Here is an 18,914-nt window from a genome sequence, read left to right on the forward strand (position 1 = left end):
TGTCTGAACCAACATCAAAAGCGAAAAAAGGATCGGATTGTCCTATTCTTCGACATCACGACAAGACACAGCCAGACAATAATGTTGACAGTCAATATTGTTTGTTTGTTTTTTTCCTAATTGTATGACTGTGACCAGGATTTAAAATAAAATTAGACTGGGCAGGAAAAGCCAAACAACAAACAAAACAAACAAATATACACACGCAACCAACTGCATCCTACAAGTCTTGGTCAGGGGGGGGGGGGGGGGAACCCCCCCCCCCCCACAAAACCACCTAGGTCTCTAACAAACCCAATTTGTGTGTTTTTGATTGCCATGAACAAATAATAAACTTGAAAATATATGTAATTTATACACCACTAAAGCTGTTACCCCCTTAGATTCAGGGAGGAGTCAAGGTATGCAGACTGTTCCATATACACACTACCAACATCTGCTTACAAAAAAACAAAAAACAAACAAACAAACAAAAAAAACCAAGATGGAAAAAACATAAAACCAACAGATGATCGACCTAAACATTACCCAACGCACAGGTCACAAACATTCTAATTATGTACACATTCTATGGCTGTTCAAAGAACCTTTTCAGTTGAAACACTGACAGATTGGGGGGGTGGGGGGGGGGGGGGGTGGAAGGTTTATATTAAAAAAATGTGTTCAATATTTCTGCCCACAATAGGAACATCAAGTTCAATATCAGAATGTAGTGCTTGGAATGTACATTTGCCACCTGTGCGTTGTAAAGAAGATAAAGAATCACTTCATTAACTCATAACAGAGATTTCAGAGATCAAACAAAGTTTGTGTGTGTATATAATATATATCTACAGAGAGAGAGAGAGAGGAGAGACAGACAGGCAGAGAGAGAGAGAGAGAACAAGAGTTGTATCAGCATTATCCTTGGGGCAAAATTTGGTGGTTATTATTGACCAACAACAATATTACCCCCAGAGACCAACACTTAAATTAGAAACGTTACAGGTTGGGTTTTCCATCCTCGTTCTGACAGAGCTTAATTAAGCTGTTGAGCAGCAAGTCAGTTCTCTTCTCACCATGATATCACCAATATTATTTTCTTTTCAAACACACACACACACACAATACATGGACAGTTGCACTCTTGCTCATACTCACAATCAAGACACATGTGCACACACAGTCACAGAGAAATATGTACACAATCACACACACACACACACACACACAATTCATTGCTTCTTTCTTTTTTCTTCTTCTTCTTTTTTTTTTTTTTTTTCCAATCACAGACACAAAAATCCACACTCCTTGTAAAACATCCCTCCCGCCCCCCAACACCCCTCTCTCCCCTCCCACACACCTTGGAACTCAGTCACATGGAGGATGATAGTGAAACATCCACACCCACAGTCGCTCTCTCTCTCTCTCTTTCTCAACTCATTGTATGTTGTTTTTTTTATAATGTAGTGTGTGTGTGTGTTCTTTGTTTTCTCTTCTTCCTCCCAATGCACACCTCAACCAACCGGTTGGTATGGCCGTTTTAACTGACTGTCAGCGCAATGCCAAATGTTTTGTTTTCCTTCATATTTTGCATTAGTTACACGAACTACGTAACATTTTTAATGTACCCCGCACAGAGCTTCCCGAAATAAACATGTCTTGTCTTGTCCACGTGTTGTCTTCCTGCCACTTAGTGATCAGAGCCCCATGACGAGAGAGAGAGAGAGAGGGGGGGGAGTGGGGAGAGGGATGGATGGACGGACGTACAGATATGTCGCTGCATCAGTATCCTGCCTTGCTGGCGGCCCCCGTCGTCAGCCAAGAGTCGTCCTGCAGTGTTTGGCCTGAAGGGGGTCTGGTAAAACAACAACAAAAACACATATGTATGACAGTCAGTTGTTTACCACTGTGACCATCAGAGCAGCAGAGGAGGAAAAGAACACATGTATGACAGTCAAAAACATGTATAACAGTATATTACTGACAATCGGAACAGCAGAGGGAGGGGGGAAAGAACACATGTATGACAGTCAAAAGCATGTATAACAGTATATTACTGACAATCGGAACAGCAGAGGGAGGGGGGAAAGAACACATGTATGACAGTCAAAAGCATGTATAACAGTATATTACTGACAATCGGAACAGCAGAGGAGGAAAAGAACACATGTATGACAGTCAAAAACATGTATAACTATATTACTGACAATCGGAACAGCAGAAGGGGGGAAAGAACATATGAATGACAGTCAAAAACATGTATAACAGTATATGACTGACAATCGGAACAGCAGAGGAGGCAAATAACATATGTATGACAGTCAGTCATATACAACTGTGACAATCGGAACAGCAGAGGAGGCAACTCCTGTCCCTTCTACTATCTCGGTATCTGTGCCAGAACTTGTTTTGGGCAGAGAGTGTCTTGCCCAAATTACATCCCCACTCTTGATCTTGGCCAGGTCAGGGCTTTAGGACAGTCGGCGTTGGGGTTTATTCTTTATCTATGGGTGGTCCCCAAAGCCCAACAAGCCCCCCCCCCCCCCCCCCCCCTCCTCCTAAAAGGCTGCAGCACAAAGAGCCGATGTGATCGTGCCTCCTAGTTTGAGAGTCATGGTCCTTCACAAAACACTGAGCCGCAAATGAATTGCCATTGCAGAGGAGAAACCATTGATCATAAAGCTAACAACAGCAGCAATAACAATAAATAATGATCAGAAGAAGGAGTAGAAGAAGAAGAAGATTGATTGAATCTTTAATGGGTAAAGAATTAGGTGCAGTAAAAGCCTTTTTAACAATTCTGCCCATTTAACGACACAAAACATAAAAATAAAGAACGACACAAAACATGGAAATAAAGAAATAAAATGTTAATAAAATAAAATAATAAGAACGACAAATAAGAATAGTAACTGAAACAGTCTACTAAAAGTAACAAAGCAATAAAAAGAACAACTGGTACATTATCATGTACATATGTACTCACACACACACACACATATTATAAAACAAGCAAAGACATACATACACATTCACGCCCACACACTCAAACACACACATGAGGAGAAGAAGAAGAATGTACAGCTGTATAGCGCGCTTACCCTGCAGCTCTGAGCACTTTTAACAATACACCCATTATAAATAAGAAAAAGGAACAAAAATGAATAATAATAATCATTAAAAAAAAAAAAAAAGAAAAAAAAAAAAGACGACGACGACTTACTGGCATGACAAAGGTTGTCCAACAAATGAACTGTGATGTGATAACAATAACTATGACATGAATTGTAACATTTACATAGACTGTATCCACTACATCACACCAACACACAACAATATCAACAATATCAAACATGACAATGACAATGATATTCATCATCATCATCACGCCTGCATCACAAGCCACAGCATGTTGAAATAAACAGAATAACAGTGTCCGTATTTGAACTGAAAATGTATGCAATGATGTTTAACTTATCGAGCCCTGCGCCAGAGTACTACTCTGGTGTCAAAATTTCTCTCATCATAATAGTTTTCACCTTCTCACATACACATGAACTTCAAGGAAAGGGAACTGATTTCTCCGGTATTTCCTGGTCAGATGTGTTCAAATGTAATCTGGAGGAAAAATGGTTTATTTTCTGTAGGTTTTTTTCTGAATCAATATGACATGGAAGCCTGCTAAAGCTGGAAAGATGGGCACAATAGCTGAATGGTTACAGCACTGGGCTTTCAATCTAAGGGTCACGGGTTCGAATCTCAGTGACGGCGCCTGGTGAGTAAAGGGTGGAGATTTTTCTGATCTCCCAGGTCAACAAATGTGCAGAACCGCTAGTGTCTGAACCCCCTCCGTGTGCATACGTACACAGAAGATCAAATACGCACATTAAAGATCCTGTAATCCATGTCAGTGTTCGGTGGGTTATGGAAACAAGAACATGCCCAGCATGCATACCCCTGAAAACGGAGTATGGCTGCCTACATGGTGGGATAAATATACAAAACGGTCATACACGTAAAATGTTACATGTCTGTCTGAGTGTTTATGTGTGCATGCCTGAAATCTAATTGAATGACACAGCCAAACGAATGATGAACGCCCAATGACAGCCGTCAGTCAGCTCTACCCAGGTAGGCAGCCTGTTGTGCAAATGACCCTGTGTTTGTAAAGCGCTTAGAGCTTGGTCTCTGACCAAGGACAGTCGCTATATAAGTACCCATATCAGTCAATCAATAAATGGGTTAATGAGAATAACACAGATCAGGGCAACTGTTTAATCTTCATGCGCAAAATGATGCAATCCTAAAGATGCTGATCGAGGTGATGATCGCAGTTATGATAGCAAGGATTTCATGCGGTCAAATCACATTCATACTTCATGTCATCATTCGCACACAACACACACATACTTAAACACATACTCTTCAACCTTAAAAAAAAAATAAATAAATAAAAAATATCAAACAATATCAAAACACTAACCAAGACAGAGACTGGGACGAAAATGGTCCAAGGACGAAAAAGAGAATGACAGAAGAGCGACGAAGAGGAAGGGAGGGAGGAAGAAATGAAGAAAGAGGTGGAGGAGATAAAATGAGGACAATGTAAAACCAAATGGGAACAATGTATAAAAACAGAATGAGAACAATCAATAAACAAAATGGGAACAATGTAAAACCAAATGGGAACAATGTAAAAACAGAATGAGAACAATCAATAAACAAAATGGGAACAATGTAAAACCAAATGGGAACAATGTAAAAACAGAATGAGAACAATCAATAAACAAAATGGGAACAATGTAAAACCAAATGGGAACAATGTAAAAACAGAATGAGAACAATCAGTAAACAAAATGGGAACAATGGAAAACCAAATGGGAACAATGGAAAAACAGAATGAGAACAATCAATAAACAAAATGGGAACAATGGAAAACCAAATGGGAACAATGTAAAAACAGAATGAGAACAATCAGTAAACAAAATGGGAACAATGGAAAACCAAATGGGAACAATGTAAAAACAGAATGAGAACAATCAATAAACAAAATGGGAACAATAGAAAAACAAAATGGGAACAACAGAAAAACAAAATGGGAACAATGGAAAACACAACCCCCCACCCCACCCCACCCCCACACATCCCAAAAAAAACACCAACAACCGAAAACAATAATCAGAAGAGAGACAGGGATGAATGAAATGTCAGGAAAAGAGACAAAGAAGAGGGAAAAAAAGGAGAAAAAAGAAACCCCCAGGGAAGGAAAGAAAATGGGAAATGCGGGAGATGACCAAAGGAGATGATATAGGAGGCACACACACACACACACACACACACACACAAACGGACAAAAGTATGACAAGGAGAAGAAGGGGAAGGGGATTCTAGAAGGACTCAGAAGACTCTAGGATTCGAAGATTTTCAATCTCAGACCTCCGGTCTGCAAACATTTGGGGTGCACGTGCACGAACATGATCGCAGAAAGAACAGGATGGGGGAAGAAAAAAAGGAAAAAAACGAAGCAGAAGAAACAGAAAAGATTTCGAAAAAAGATAGAGGGGAGGGGTAGGGTGGGGGGGAGGGGGGGGTAAATGGAGTGATCACTTTCTTTTAAAAAGCAAGGAAGAGAACAAACAAAAGCAAGAAAAAAAAAATCCAAAAAAATCACTTTCTTTAAAAAAAAAGCAAGGAAGAGAACAAACAAAAGCAAGAAAGAAAAAAAAAAAAAAAAAAAAAGTATCAGTGACACAACGGAAAAGGAGTCAAGCTGACAATTGCCCAACACAAAGGGATACAACTCCTGTTGTCAACCACTCCTGTGACCAGATCAAAATAACACTTTTCCCTGTTGAATTCTGTATGTACGTATTTTGCACTTCAAAATTCTGATTAAAAGATACGTTTAAAAAACACACCAAAACTCAAGGGATGAAAAGGACGGGCAGCACCATGGTGGGGTGCCTGTGGCCGGGCAGCACTGAAGCTGCTGTGAACTCAGTTCACTCACAGTCTTCACCTTCACCTATTCACTCACAGCCTTCACCTTCACCTATTCACTCACAGCCTTCACCTTCACCTATTCACTCACAGCCTTCACCTTCACCTTTACCTATTCACTCACAGCCTTCACCTTCACCTATTCACTCACAGCCTTCATCTTCACCTTTACCTATTCACTCACAGCCTTCACCTTCACCTTTCCACTCACAGCCTTCACCTTTACCTATTCACTCACAGCCTTCACCTTCACCTTTACCTATTCACTCACAGCCTTCACCTTCACCTTTACCTATCCCATAACCCAGTGGAAGGTCGTCGGAGCACCACAGATCATTTTCAGACCAGTTCCAGCCATCAGTTCCAGTCTCTTGCGGCTCTCTGGGAATCTGTGAAATTCAGGTCTGTCCATTCTTTGATGTTGTCCTGCCACATTTTCTTTTGCCCCCCTTTATTCCTACTGCCTGGTTCGGTGCTCTGCCGAATGGTCTTCACGAGCCTGTTGGATCTTGCGAAGTGATCGTATCATTTGAGCTTCCTCCTCATGATGATGGTTAGGAGGTCATCGTAGGGTCCGATGGCTTGGGTGATCTTCTGTCGGACTGCAGTGTTCGTGACGTGCTCAGTGTAGGAGATGCCCAGTAGCTTTCGGAAGCATCTCATTTCCATGGCTTGGGTCTTCTTCTAGAGGTTGGCGGTGAGAGTCCATGTTTTGCAAGCGGAGAGAAGCACTGATTGAACCAGACCAGTGAGCACGTAAGTTTCACCTTCGATCTGAGTGTAATGTTTTTTGTCTCTCCAAACGGGCCTGACCAACCCCAAACCATCAGTTTCAGTTTCTCAGGGTGGGCGTCACTGCATTCCAACAAATCCATTTACGTTTCGCCACATCTGCTGGGCAGACACCTGACCAGCAGCGTAACCCTAAGTGCTAGGTCAGGCCTCGAGTGCATGCATATATATTTTTGTACCTATCAGAGGGGATTTCTTCTCCAGAATTTTGCCAGAGGACAACCCTTTCATTGCCGTGGGTTTTTTTTTGTTGTTGTTTTTTTTAATGCACCAAGTGCGTGCTGTACATGGGAGCTTGGTTTATCATCTAATCTGAATGACTAGAGGCTGCGTTTGGTATTTCCAGTCAACCGTGGGAGAAAGGGCGAAAGTGGGATTCAAACCCAGACCCTCACAGAAAAATGATGAGGCACACAGTTATATACAATGTGTTTCACTCCCATCCCCACCCTCCTGAAGAAAAACAACCCGGAGGGGGCGGTTTCAGATCACCATGAAAAATGAGTGCATGTAAGTGCATGCATTCATGCATGTATAACTGTGTGTGTGTGTGTGCGTGTGCGTACACCTGCATTCAAGTGTGCATGCATGTGTGTGCATTTATATGTGCGTGCTGTGTGCGTGCATTTGCATGTGCATGTTTATGCCTGTGTGCGTGCATGTGTGCACACACGTGTCCATGTGAGACAAGAATAGAAAACGAAAGAGGAAGAACACACATTTGTGAAGGAATACTATGAAAAGGTTCCAAAGAACAGACTATCATAATCAGAAAAAAAAAGGAGAAAAATAATGATAAAAATAAATAAATGAACAAAATCAGTCACCCAGGAACACCTCACAAAGCCCAGAAATGACTGAATGACTACATAAAATGGTCATTTCATACAATGGAAAGATAAATAACAATGTCTTGAGGTGTGTGCACACACTGAACAGTTAAAAAGTGGTGCAAAAAAAAATTACATCAAGTAATTATAAAACAGAAACATTTGCCAACAACTGAGATGATGAAAGGATAAAAAAAAAAAAAACACGAAAAAAACAACAACAACCCAAGCTAATGTGTGAAATACACAGAGAAGTGAATTCGCTGCTGAACACAATTCACACTGACCACATATGTGACACCCCATGGTCAAGCTCTGAAAGTGACTACCTTGTACTCGTGCCAAAAGACACATTTAAGTGAGTTTACACAAATTAAGCTGTACCTTATCTACTTCTTCAAGTTCTCCTCATTCCTTTCCTTTCCCCTGTGTTGCACCTAAACAGTAGAATGCACTACCCTCACACCTCCATCACAAATTAACACCCACATTCAAGACAGCATTCAAAACATATCTCCTCAGTAAAACTGTTCCATCTGTATATGCTTGCTACCTTTATATATTCAATGTAACATGTACTTGTGCCAAAAGACAAACTTAAGTGAGTTCACACAAATAAAGTTGTATCTTATCTACTTCTACTGGTTCATATCTTTCTTGTTATTGTTTGATGCACCCAAACAGCTGAAAGCACTACCCTTACAACCTCCGTCATCCCAAAACACCAGCCTTCAAGAAAGCACTCAAAAAACATGTCTTCAAACTGTATTTTTCTCAGTGTTATTTTCCTTTTTTTTTTCTATCTATGTATGCTTGCTGTGATCTGATTTGCTGGGTGTGCTCTGTATGTTGATTTCTATGTATTTCTAATTCTCTGGTGTAATATTTTTTTTACTTGGTGTATTTCTGACTATGGTGAATGTTACAAATTTATTTTGCTGCAGTTTGGGCCTATGTGATGTATGCGAGACAATGATATTGTCTCTGTTGATTTTTTTCTACATAGTTTTAAGCCAGTTAGTCTTAAATGTGTATATCTTATCGTAAAGCGCAGTGAGCCCCATCTGAGATGGGGGTACCGTGCTATATAAGCATTCACTTTTATTATCATTATTATCATCATGATTCTTCTTCTTATTACCATTATCACAAAGCAGGTACTGTGTGGTCAATACTCAGCACCATACATCGATACAGGTCTGACAGAGGTCCTTCATCAAACGTCCGTTCTTTACGTTGAGAATGGTGAATTGTGATCGACATAGTGTCAGAATCAAGGGTGGAAACCAAGAGGCAAAAAAATAAAAAAATAAATAAAAAAGATTAAAAAGAAAGAAAGAGAAAAATGTGTCTATCTCACCAGCGACGCGCCCCACCCCTTCTGCTGGTGGTAGGTGGTTAGTCACAGACACAGGGAGCATGAGTATCAACGCAGATAGTTCGGAACTGACACACAGCATACTTCTGACAGCTTTTTTTTTGTTTTTATCACAGAAAACACACTGCGGTACATACATATACAAATACACATGTTGTTGTTGTGTTCTTTTCATCACAGAAAATACATTACAATACACACATGTGCAAATTCACAGGTACACAAAAATGGAACATAATTTTAAAAAAATTTTACACCAAGTCAGCAGTACTTTTAAAAGGTGCAGCCTCATCACATCCATCACATGTTTTCACTGCAACTGCTTTCACGTGATGGCAAATGAGTCAAACACAATCACTTCACAATCAGTACATCAGCTATAATCATAGCAATAACACAGACTGATGCTCACACCTCCTGGACCTGGAACGTGAGGCATTTACAATAAACGTTACACACACATACAAACAGTTACACACCATACACAAACAAGCTGATCAAAAGAACCAAATGAGCCTGCCATGCGCGATGAGCAAAAAGTGTTACTGATCTGCTTCTCTGTACACAAACAGACCAGCGTTTGCATTTTATATGGTGTTGTAGCACAGCTCTTAACTTGACAGAACAAGCATGCTTAGTCCAAGGGTGAACAGACTTCCAATCCAATCCAATCTAATTAAACTGACCCCTACCTGTGCTGTGACTGTTTGGACATGAAGCGATCCAACACGTCATCAGGATCGTACAGGGACAGGTCGTCTCCTGCACACGTCATGACAACTTCCATCTCATTATGACATGACGACAGAATGACATGACAACTTAATCTCATTATGACATGACAACAATCTGTCACCATGACAACTTCATCTCATCATGACATGACGACGATCTGTCATGCTGGTTTGAAGTCCTGGCCGCTTTCAAACAGCACACCTCAGGCATCATTCAGAGTTCAATGACAAACCCTTCCCTGCAACTATTAACATTTGTTGGCCCCTCTTACCACAAAACACACCAATCTAGCAATCCCCCTTTCCAACACACACACACACACACAACCTTCTTCAAAAACACTCACATTCACACATCCCTTCGGAAACACATACACAAAAAGACACACACAAACACACATACACCCTTCTTTCAAAACACACACACACACACACTTCTTTCAAAACACACACATACACACTCACACACACACACACACATACTCACACACACATTCATACTCACAACCTTCTTCCAAATCACACACACACACACACACTCACTCACATACAACACTCACTCACACACACACTCGCACACACACACACACACACATACAACCTTCTTCAAAAACACTCACATTCACACATCCCTACAGAAACAGACACAAAAAGACACATACAAACACACATACACCCTTCTTTCAAAACACACACACACACACACTTCTTTCAAAACACACACATACACACGCTCACACACACATTCATACTCACAACCTTCTTCAAATCACACACACACACTCACTCACATACCACACACACACACTCGCACACACACACACACACACACACATACACATACAACCTTCTTCAAAAACACTCACATTCACACATTCCTACGGAAACACAGACACAAAAAGACACACACAAACACACATACACCGTTCTTTTAAAACACACACACACACACACACTTCTTTCAAAACACACACATACACACTCACACACACACACACATACTCACACACACATTCATACTCACAACCTTCTTCCAAATCACACACAAACACACACACACACACACTCACTAACATACCACACACACACTCGCTCACACACACACTCGCACACACACACACACACACACACTCGCTCACACACACACTCGCTCACACACACACTCGCACACACACACACACACACGACAACACACTCACCCTCCCACACCCTACGCACCTCCCCATCCCTCCTACCCACCCCCACCCCCACACCTCCCTCACACAGAGCCCTACCCTGCAGTTCCCTCAGACGTTTGAGGCGGTCCTCGTTCTTCCTGGCCAGACGGTCCACATTCAGGCTGGTGGAGGATCCGAAGGGGTCAGGGGCCACACCCCCCACACTCCCCGCCTGCCAACACTTTCACTGTCAGTTTCTCTGGGAGGGCTTCACTGCCTTCCAACAAATCCATATATATATATATATATACATGTATACACTACGATGGGCGCAACAGCATTGGACTTTCAGTCTGAGGGTCCCGGGTTCGAATCATGGTAACAGCACCTGGTGGACAAAGGGTGGAGATTTTTCCAATCTCCCAGGTCAACATATGTGCAGACCTGCTAGTGCCTGGACCCCCTTCATGTGTATACGCGAGCAGAAGATCAAATACGCACGTTAAAGATCCTGTAATCCATGTCAGCGTTCGGTGGGTTATGGAAACAAAAACATACCCAGCATGCACACCCCCGAAAACGGAGTATGGCTGCCTACATGGCAGGGTAAAAACGGTCATGCACGTAAAAGCCCACACGTTTACATATGAGTGAACGTGGGAGCTGCAGCCCACGAACGCAGAAGAAGAAGAAGATATACACTACACCACATCTGCTGGGTGGAATGCCTGACCAGCAGCGTACACATGCTTTGTCAGGCTTTGTTCACCACACCACCCTTCATGAAAAAGACCACAGCCATGAATGACTTGACCTTATGGGTGAAATGCCGACAGGTCGTTAAGCTCACCCCTACATGCGGGGGAGGTCAGTTCAGGCCTTGAGTGCATGCATATACCAGGTGGCCCCATGTGGTGCTCAGAATCTAGTTTTCAGACACAGACAGGGCACATTCAGCTGATAAGACACAGGGGTCAGATTCTGAGTAATATCCATTTGTGCACCTGCTGGCAAGGATTTCTTCAACAAAATTTCGCCAGAGAACAACACTCTCATTGCCATGGGTTCTTTTTCAGTGTGCTAAGTGTGAGCTGCAGACGCGACTTTGGTTTATCGTCCCATTCAAACAAACATGCTTTCACATAATGACCAGATGAGTCACACACTGAACACACAATCACTTCACAATCAATACATCAGCTATGATTACAGTAAAAATACAGATTGATGCTCATACCTCTCATAAATGGAACTTTAGAAGTCTGCAATAAAAGTTATACACTCAAACTTATATTTACATGCATTCAAGCACAACAAACTTTACACAAAGGAGCAGACAAGAAAATAACTGAACCCTCCATAAGCAATAAGTAAAAAGTGAAAAAGAAATAATTATATATACATATATTGTTTTTATAAGATTATATATATCATTTGATCTCCCTCTCTCTCTCTCTCAAAGAGACTGTGGCAAGACCACGGCATCAAACTATGCACAAAGGTCACTGTATACAGAGCTGGGGTTCTGAGTGCTCTCCTCTACTGTTGTGAGACTTGGACCACGTACCGCCGACACATACAACAACTCAAACAGTTCCATCAACCATGCTTGTGTAAGATCTACAGCATCAAATGGCGAGACAGTGTGTCCAACTTACAGGTCCCAAAGAAATGTGGCCTACCCAGCACTGAGTGTATACTCATCAAAAACCAGCTCCAACGGACACGACACTTTGTCCGTATGGAGAACAGCAGAATTCCAAAGGTTCTGCTCTATGAACAACTTAAGGAAGGACAATGTGACCAAGGAAGACCTCTCAGAGATACAAAGACACCCTGAAGGCCAACCTCAGAAGCTGCAACATCGACAGTGCTTCCTGGGAAGATGTCGCCCTTGACAGAACACAGTGGAAGCAACGGTGTACCCCGGCCACAAAGACATTCAAGCGCAACAGAGCAGCCGCCATTCTGGAAAGAGGAATCGGAGAAAACACGGCCCATCCTTGCAGGACTCCATTCAATGCAGCGTCTGTGGACGACCCAGTGCCTCAAGAACTGGTCTTCATTCCCACATGAGGACCCACATCAGCAGATGACCTGTCTGTCTACTAATCCGTCGGACACAATGGTAGAATCCAGACATAGAAGAAAAAAAAAATTGTCGTTAGTAGGGGGCTTAGTAGGTGGTGTCCTAAGTACGTTAAAACAGAACAGGCACCACCGAACACCACCGAAGTGACTCAGCAGCAGTGCAGGGTCTCCTCTGGTGTGTGGCCTCCTGGCGACCTAACATCGATGGTTCCCTGTGGACTGTCGACGCTGGAACTGCGACGGACGAACCTGGGTGTGGCCGTGTATGGGGGAATCTAAATGAGCGGCGTGGGAGTAATGCCACTGAAACGGTGCAGATGATGGGACAGCCAAAAAAAAAAAAAAAAAAAAAAAAAAAAAAAATCTATTTATACATACATAATCATATGTATTACATGCACATTTATATATACACATCTAAAAGAAAGGTAATCCATGCTGACCCTGGGACTAGAATCCAGACGACCTCGTCGCCGTGCACGAGCCGACTCGTTGCGACGACTGCTGGGCATGTCATCAAAGTCGTCAGGGAAGTAGTTCAGGCCGTCCACATCTGAGCCACAGACGTCATCCCAAAATAAATCAGTAATTGATTCAGTGCATATGCTTGATAAAACATAAAAGTATAAACTGAAGAACAAACATACCTTTGGTGCAAAATGTCACACACATATATGCATGCGTACACATCCACGCATTCATACACACACACACACACGCATTCATACACACACACACACACACACACATACACACACACACAAGTAGAAGAACATACCAAAATATGCTGAAGAACAAATATGGGTTTGGTGCAAAATGTCACACATGTATTCATGCGAACACATCCATGCATTCACACATACACACACACCGGAGACTGACATACAAAAATATACTGGAGAACAAAAATAACTCTGGTGTAAAATGTCACAGATGTACGCATGTGTACACACATCCACACATACATGTACACACATCCACACATACACGTACAAACATCCACACATACATGTACGCACATCCACACATACACCTACAAAGTGGAGAGGAAAACAAAAAAACATACTGAAGAACAAACATACCTGCATGCACAAACATTCCCACACATACACACACATTAATTAATAACCATACTACATTCAAACTACACACACACACACACAGAGAGAGAGAGAGAGAGAGAGAGAGAGAGAGAGAGAGAAGACAGGAACACACTGATAAACACATTTCTGGAAATGCCATACTGCAAAAGAGTGGTTTGATTAGATCATTATGTGTCATGTTTAACAGGTCTGTTATCAGTTCTTTGTCACTTCATTACAATTAAGTATTCTGATAAATATTCATGCACACACACACACAAAAAAAACATTTCATTTTTGGTGATAAAAGCTTAACCTCTGAAGCATTTCTCTTGCAGACAGCACACCAAGACATGCAATAAACACAACTCAAAATATCAACAGAACGCTTTCTACTGCACCAAAACGCACCAGCCCAAAACACCACAAAAACCAGTGTTTCACCACCAAAGCTCCTCAATTCATTTACAATGAACACGACAGAAGATACCAATTTGGGAGATGGGAGGAAACAACAATAATATATGTAAACAACACATAAACCATGAACTGTTTAGTACATTAAATACTATAATTTTGAACAGAAATGTTATAATGCACTATCCATTAAACAGCATAAACCACACATGCCAAACTGGAAAAAAAAAGAAAGAAGAAAACACACACACACACACACACACACACACACACACACACACAAATATTCAAAATGCTGTAGTGTTCAATTTGAAGAATTAAAAAAAAAATATGTCGCTTGTATTTCACAAATTATAGTAATACGAAATTTACCATCTGTAATATTTTGAAGCAGTCGACTGGGTTTATGTCTTTTCATTAAGAAGGATATCAAAAAAGGGAGAAAAAGTGGTGGTGGAGGGGGAAGAGGAGGGGGGGGGGGAGGGAGGGGTGTTGGAAGTTGGAAAGGAGGTGGCATCTGGTTTGTGTAAATACGTGTGCTAATGCATGTGAGCATGTGTGTGTGTGTGTGTGTGTGTGTGTGTGTGTGTGTGTGTGTGTGTGTGTGTGTGTGTGTGTGTGTGTGTGTGTGTGTGTGTGTGTGTGTGTGTGTGTGTGTGTGTGTGTATCCCTAATAGCTCATACCTCCCAGGCATGTTTTCTTCTATTTTTCTTTCTTTTTTTAAAAAAAAAACAACCAATTTAGTAAAAGGATACATCCACACAATTCAATTTTCTACATGTAACATAACAAAATCAGTAGCTATGGTCTACAATCACAGCAGGACTTAAACACAAGACATCACACCCGTAATCCACTGGTTTCAACAGATTCTTTTTAAAAAAGGAAGCAGCAAAGCAGGCTCCAAACAGATATCAAGTCACCGTAAACCACACAGAAATTTGAAAGCACACCCACAAAGGGAGAAATACAAAATATTAGTTGGTCAAGAGAAAAAAAAACAAAAAAACCAAGCAACTAAATCAGTTGTGTGAAAAAACAGTGATATGGAAAAAGTGACAGGGACAAGGACAGTGATAGGGACAAGGACAGTGATAGGGACAAGGACAAGGACAGTGATAGGGACAAGGAGGACAAGGACAGTGATAGGGACAAGGACAGTGATAGGGACAAGGAGGACAAGGACAGTGACAGGGACAAGGAGGACAAGGACAGTGATAGGGACAAGGACAGTGATAGGGACAATGAGGACAAGCAAGGACAGTGAGTGATAGGGACAGGGACAGTGATAGGGACAAGGAGGACAAGGACAGTGATAGGGACAAGGACAATGATAGGGACAAGGAGGACAAAAACAGTGATAGGGACAAGGACAATGATAGGGACAAGGAGGACAAAGACAGTGATAGGGACAAGGACAGTGATAGGGACAAGGACAGTGATAGGGACAGAGGCAGTGATAGTTGATAGCGACAGTGATAGGGACAGAGGCAGTGATAGCGACAGTGATAGGGACAGGGACAGTGATAGGGACAAGGAGGACAAGGACAGTGATAGGGACAACGAGGACAAGGACAGTGATAGGGACAAGGACAGTGACAGGGACAACGAGGACAAGGACAGTGATAGGGACAAGAAGGACAAGTACAGTGATAGGGACAAGGACAATGACAGTGATAGGGACAAGGACAGTGATAGGGACAAGGAGGACAAGGACAGTGACAGGGACAAGGAGGACAAGGACAGTGATAGGGACAAGGAGGACAAAGACAGTGATAGTGATAGGGACAAGGACAGTGATAGGGACAAGGAGGACAAGGACAGTGATAGGGACAAGGACAGTGATAGGGACAAGGAGGACAAGGACAGTGATAGGGACAAGGACAGTGATAGGGACAAGGAGGACAAGGACAGTGATAGGGACAAGGACAGTGATAGGGACAAGGAGGACAAGGACAGTGATAGGGACAAGGAGGACAAGGACAGTGATTGGGACAAGGACAGTGATAGGGACAAGGACAGTGATAGGGACAAGGAGGACAAGGACAGTGATAAGACAAGGAGGACAAGGACAGTGATAGGGACAAGGACAGTGACAGTGATAGGGACAAGGACAGTGATAGGGACAACAAGGACAAGGACAGTGATAGGGACAAGGACAGTGATAGGGACAACAAGGACAAGGACAGTGATAGGGACAAGGACAGTGATAGGGACAAGGGCAGTGATAGGGACAACGAGGACAAGGACAGTGATAGGGACAAGGGCAGTGATAGGGACAAGGACAGTGATAGGGACAAGGGCAGTGAGAGGGACAAGGACAGTGATAGGGACAAGGACAGTGATAGGGGCAAGGACAGTGATAGGGACAAGGGCAGTGAGAGGGACAAGGACAGTGATAGGGACAAGGACAGTGATAGGGATAGGGCAAGGACAGTGATAAGGACAGTGATAGATACAGGGGCAGTATGATACAAGCAGTTGCAAAAAAAAAAAAAAAAAAAAAATCCCGATAAAGACAAGAAGATAACACAGCAAGCAGAATGACAAAGCATCGATCACTGTTGCTTGTAGCATACTGCAGGTCATGATCGTCATCGTGTGGGTGGCGTCCTTACCCGACGGCTCAACACTAACCTACGAAAGCACTGTTGGAGTTCAACTGCTGAGGAGTGCGGGCCTGCTGACCCCTGGGTGTCTGCGGCGGGAACGACACCTTGCGGAGACCCGCCTCCTCCTTCCCCCCTGCAGACGTGCGTACATGCGCGTGCATTGTGCGTGCGCGCGCGCACACACACACACACACACACAAACATACACACACACAAACACACACACACACAAACACACACGTTGTGGAAAAGAGACAATAAGATATATTTATACAGGTATCCATGCACACATGGGCACAAAACATGCTCACAGTCATGCAACCAGGAATACACACAAACACACACATGCACACACACACACACACACATGCACACACACACACACACAAGGTTTAGTATTACAGCTACAGGTATTAGATCTACCAGCTAATAAATACGAGAGCAACAAACTACGAACGAGAATAACTGAAATTGCATGCAAGACAGCATGACATCTGGAAGAAAGATTGTTTCACATAAAAGCTACACACAACACACATCCATTCTGGTTAGTCATATGTCACACTAGCTGTTTTATCCCGCAACACTCAGCAAGAGAGAGCACTTATACTATCCTAGAAAGATTATGATAATACTTCCCGTGTCAAAAAAAAAAAATCACATTCGTAACACCATCACCAGAATGGTCACTAACAAACTCTACTGCTATGTATCACACAGTGGAATATCAATCCCCAATCAGCCACAATCATCAAACCTAGTCTCCGTGTGACCACGTCCCACTTTTTAATGGTTGGAACAAACGACCTTGACTTCAACACTCTGAACAACGCTGAAAGGAGGAAGATTCATGTCAATGTCAAGGCCACCTTGGACATAAAACATTTACGTTTTACCCAGAATATAGATAATTTGCAGAAGCAACAGGTTAATTTGCAGAAGCTGTAGCAGTCTGACGGAGAGAAAAAAAAAAAAGCTTTCAGCTCATGTGCAAGCCTTTGTTTTCTGTTTGCAGGTGGAAAAATGAAATATACAGCAAATCTTTTGTTTTTGTTGTTCTTCAAAGGATTACAAGGTTTCCTTGTTGATTACTAAAGAACACAGTGGACATATCTTAAATAATGTGAGCTAAAACAGTACTGACTTAAAAACATCCACAAAAAGTTTTTTCTTTATACAAGACAAAACATAATTCAACAACAATCTATCAAAAAAATCAGTGATTATCTCACAATACAAAAACATCACCAACAACATTCACAGAAAGACCTAACCTGTTCCCAACTGTTGCAAACAACACTGAAACATTCTTTCCACAGAACACAATCCATCCTCGACAGCAATAAGACACAAGCCACAACCAGGAAAACTGATCAACCTATGGTTCAAATGACACCAAGCTCTTCATGCACAAAACGATGATGACAACAAAACGTGCAAACAACAAAAAACCTGCTCCACCCACTTTGTTCACGAAGAGCACGCAGACTCTGTTCCTGTTGCCGTAGCAACGCTGCCTGCTGTGCCTCAAGGGCGTCTCCACTGGCCGGGCGATCTGGGAACAGCTTGAGGAACTCTTTGCGAGAGTCAGAATCGTCTGGAGAAGAAAAGACTCAAGACTCAAATGGTTCAATGGCGTGAGCAACATGCTCATGTCACCAAGTGAAAAACACACTTCCCCCTTTTCCTGCACACATTCACGCTTTTCACCACATTCTTCGACACTTCATAAAGAATTTTTTTTTTTTTTTTTTTTAAAGATATCTATCGGTGTGTATATGCACACTCTTCAAGGTCTGCTGCTGAGGATCGTATTTATGTGAATCAAGGCCAGTGAC

The 18,914-nt window shown here is 42.3% G+C and overlaps 1 protein-coding gene across 7 annotated transcripts in view; it reads right to left on the reverse strand.

Moving 5' to 3' along the window:
* Positions 1-1,238: 1,238 nt before the first annotated feature.
* The window catches only part of LOC143295526 (centrosome and spindle pole-associated protein 1-like), a 99,543-nt gene continuing 81,867 nt past the window's right edge, over positions 1,239-18,914 (reverse strand). For 6 of the 7 annotated variants that reach the window (XM_076607258.1, XM_076607259.1, XM_076607257.1 and 3 more), the window contains 6 exons: positions 18,542-18,673; positions 17,102-17,209; positions 13,408-13,517; positions 10,991-11,105; positions 9,675-9,744; positions 1,239-1,837 (listed from right to left, as the gene is read on the reverse strand). In XM_076607258.1, coding sequence (XP_076463373.1) covers positions 1,765-1,837; positions 9,675-9,744; positions 10,991-11,105; positions 13,408-13,517; positions 17,102-17,209; positions 18,542-18,673 — 608 coding nt within the window. In that variant the 3' untranslated portion in view covers positions 1,239-1,764. The remainder of the gene's footprint in view (positions 1,838-9,674; positions 9,745-10,990; positions 11,106-13,407; positions 13,518-17,101; positions 17,210-18,541; positions 18,674-18,914) is intronic. The other variant, XM_076607261.1, reaches the window with a different exon arrangement.

This window comes from Babylonia areolata, chromosome 20, assembly GCF_041734735.1.
Source record: "Babylonia areolata isolate BAREFJ2019XMU chromosome 20, ASM4173473v1, whole genome shotgun sequence".
Taxonomy (NCBI): domain Eukaryota; kingdom Metazoa; phylum Mollusca; class Gastropoda; order Neogastropoda; family Buccinidae; genus Babylonia; species Babylonia areolata.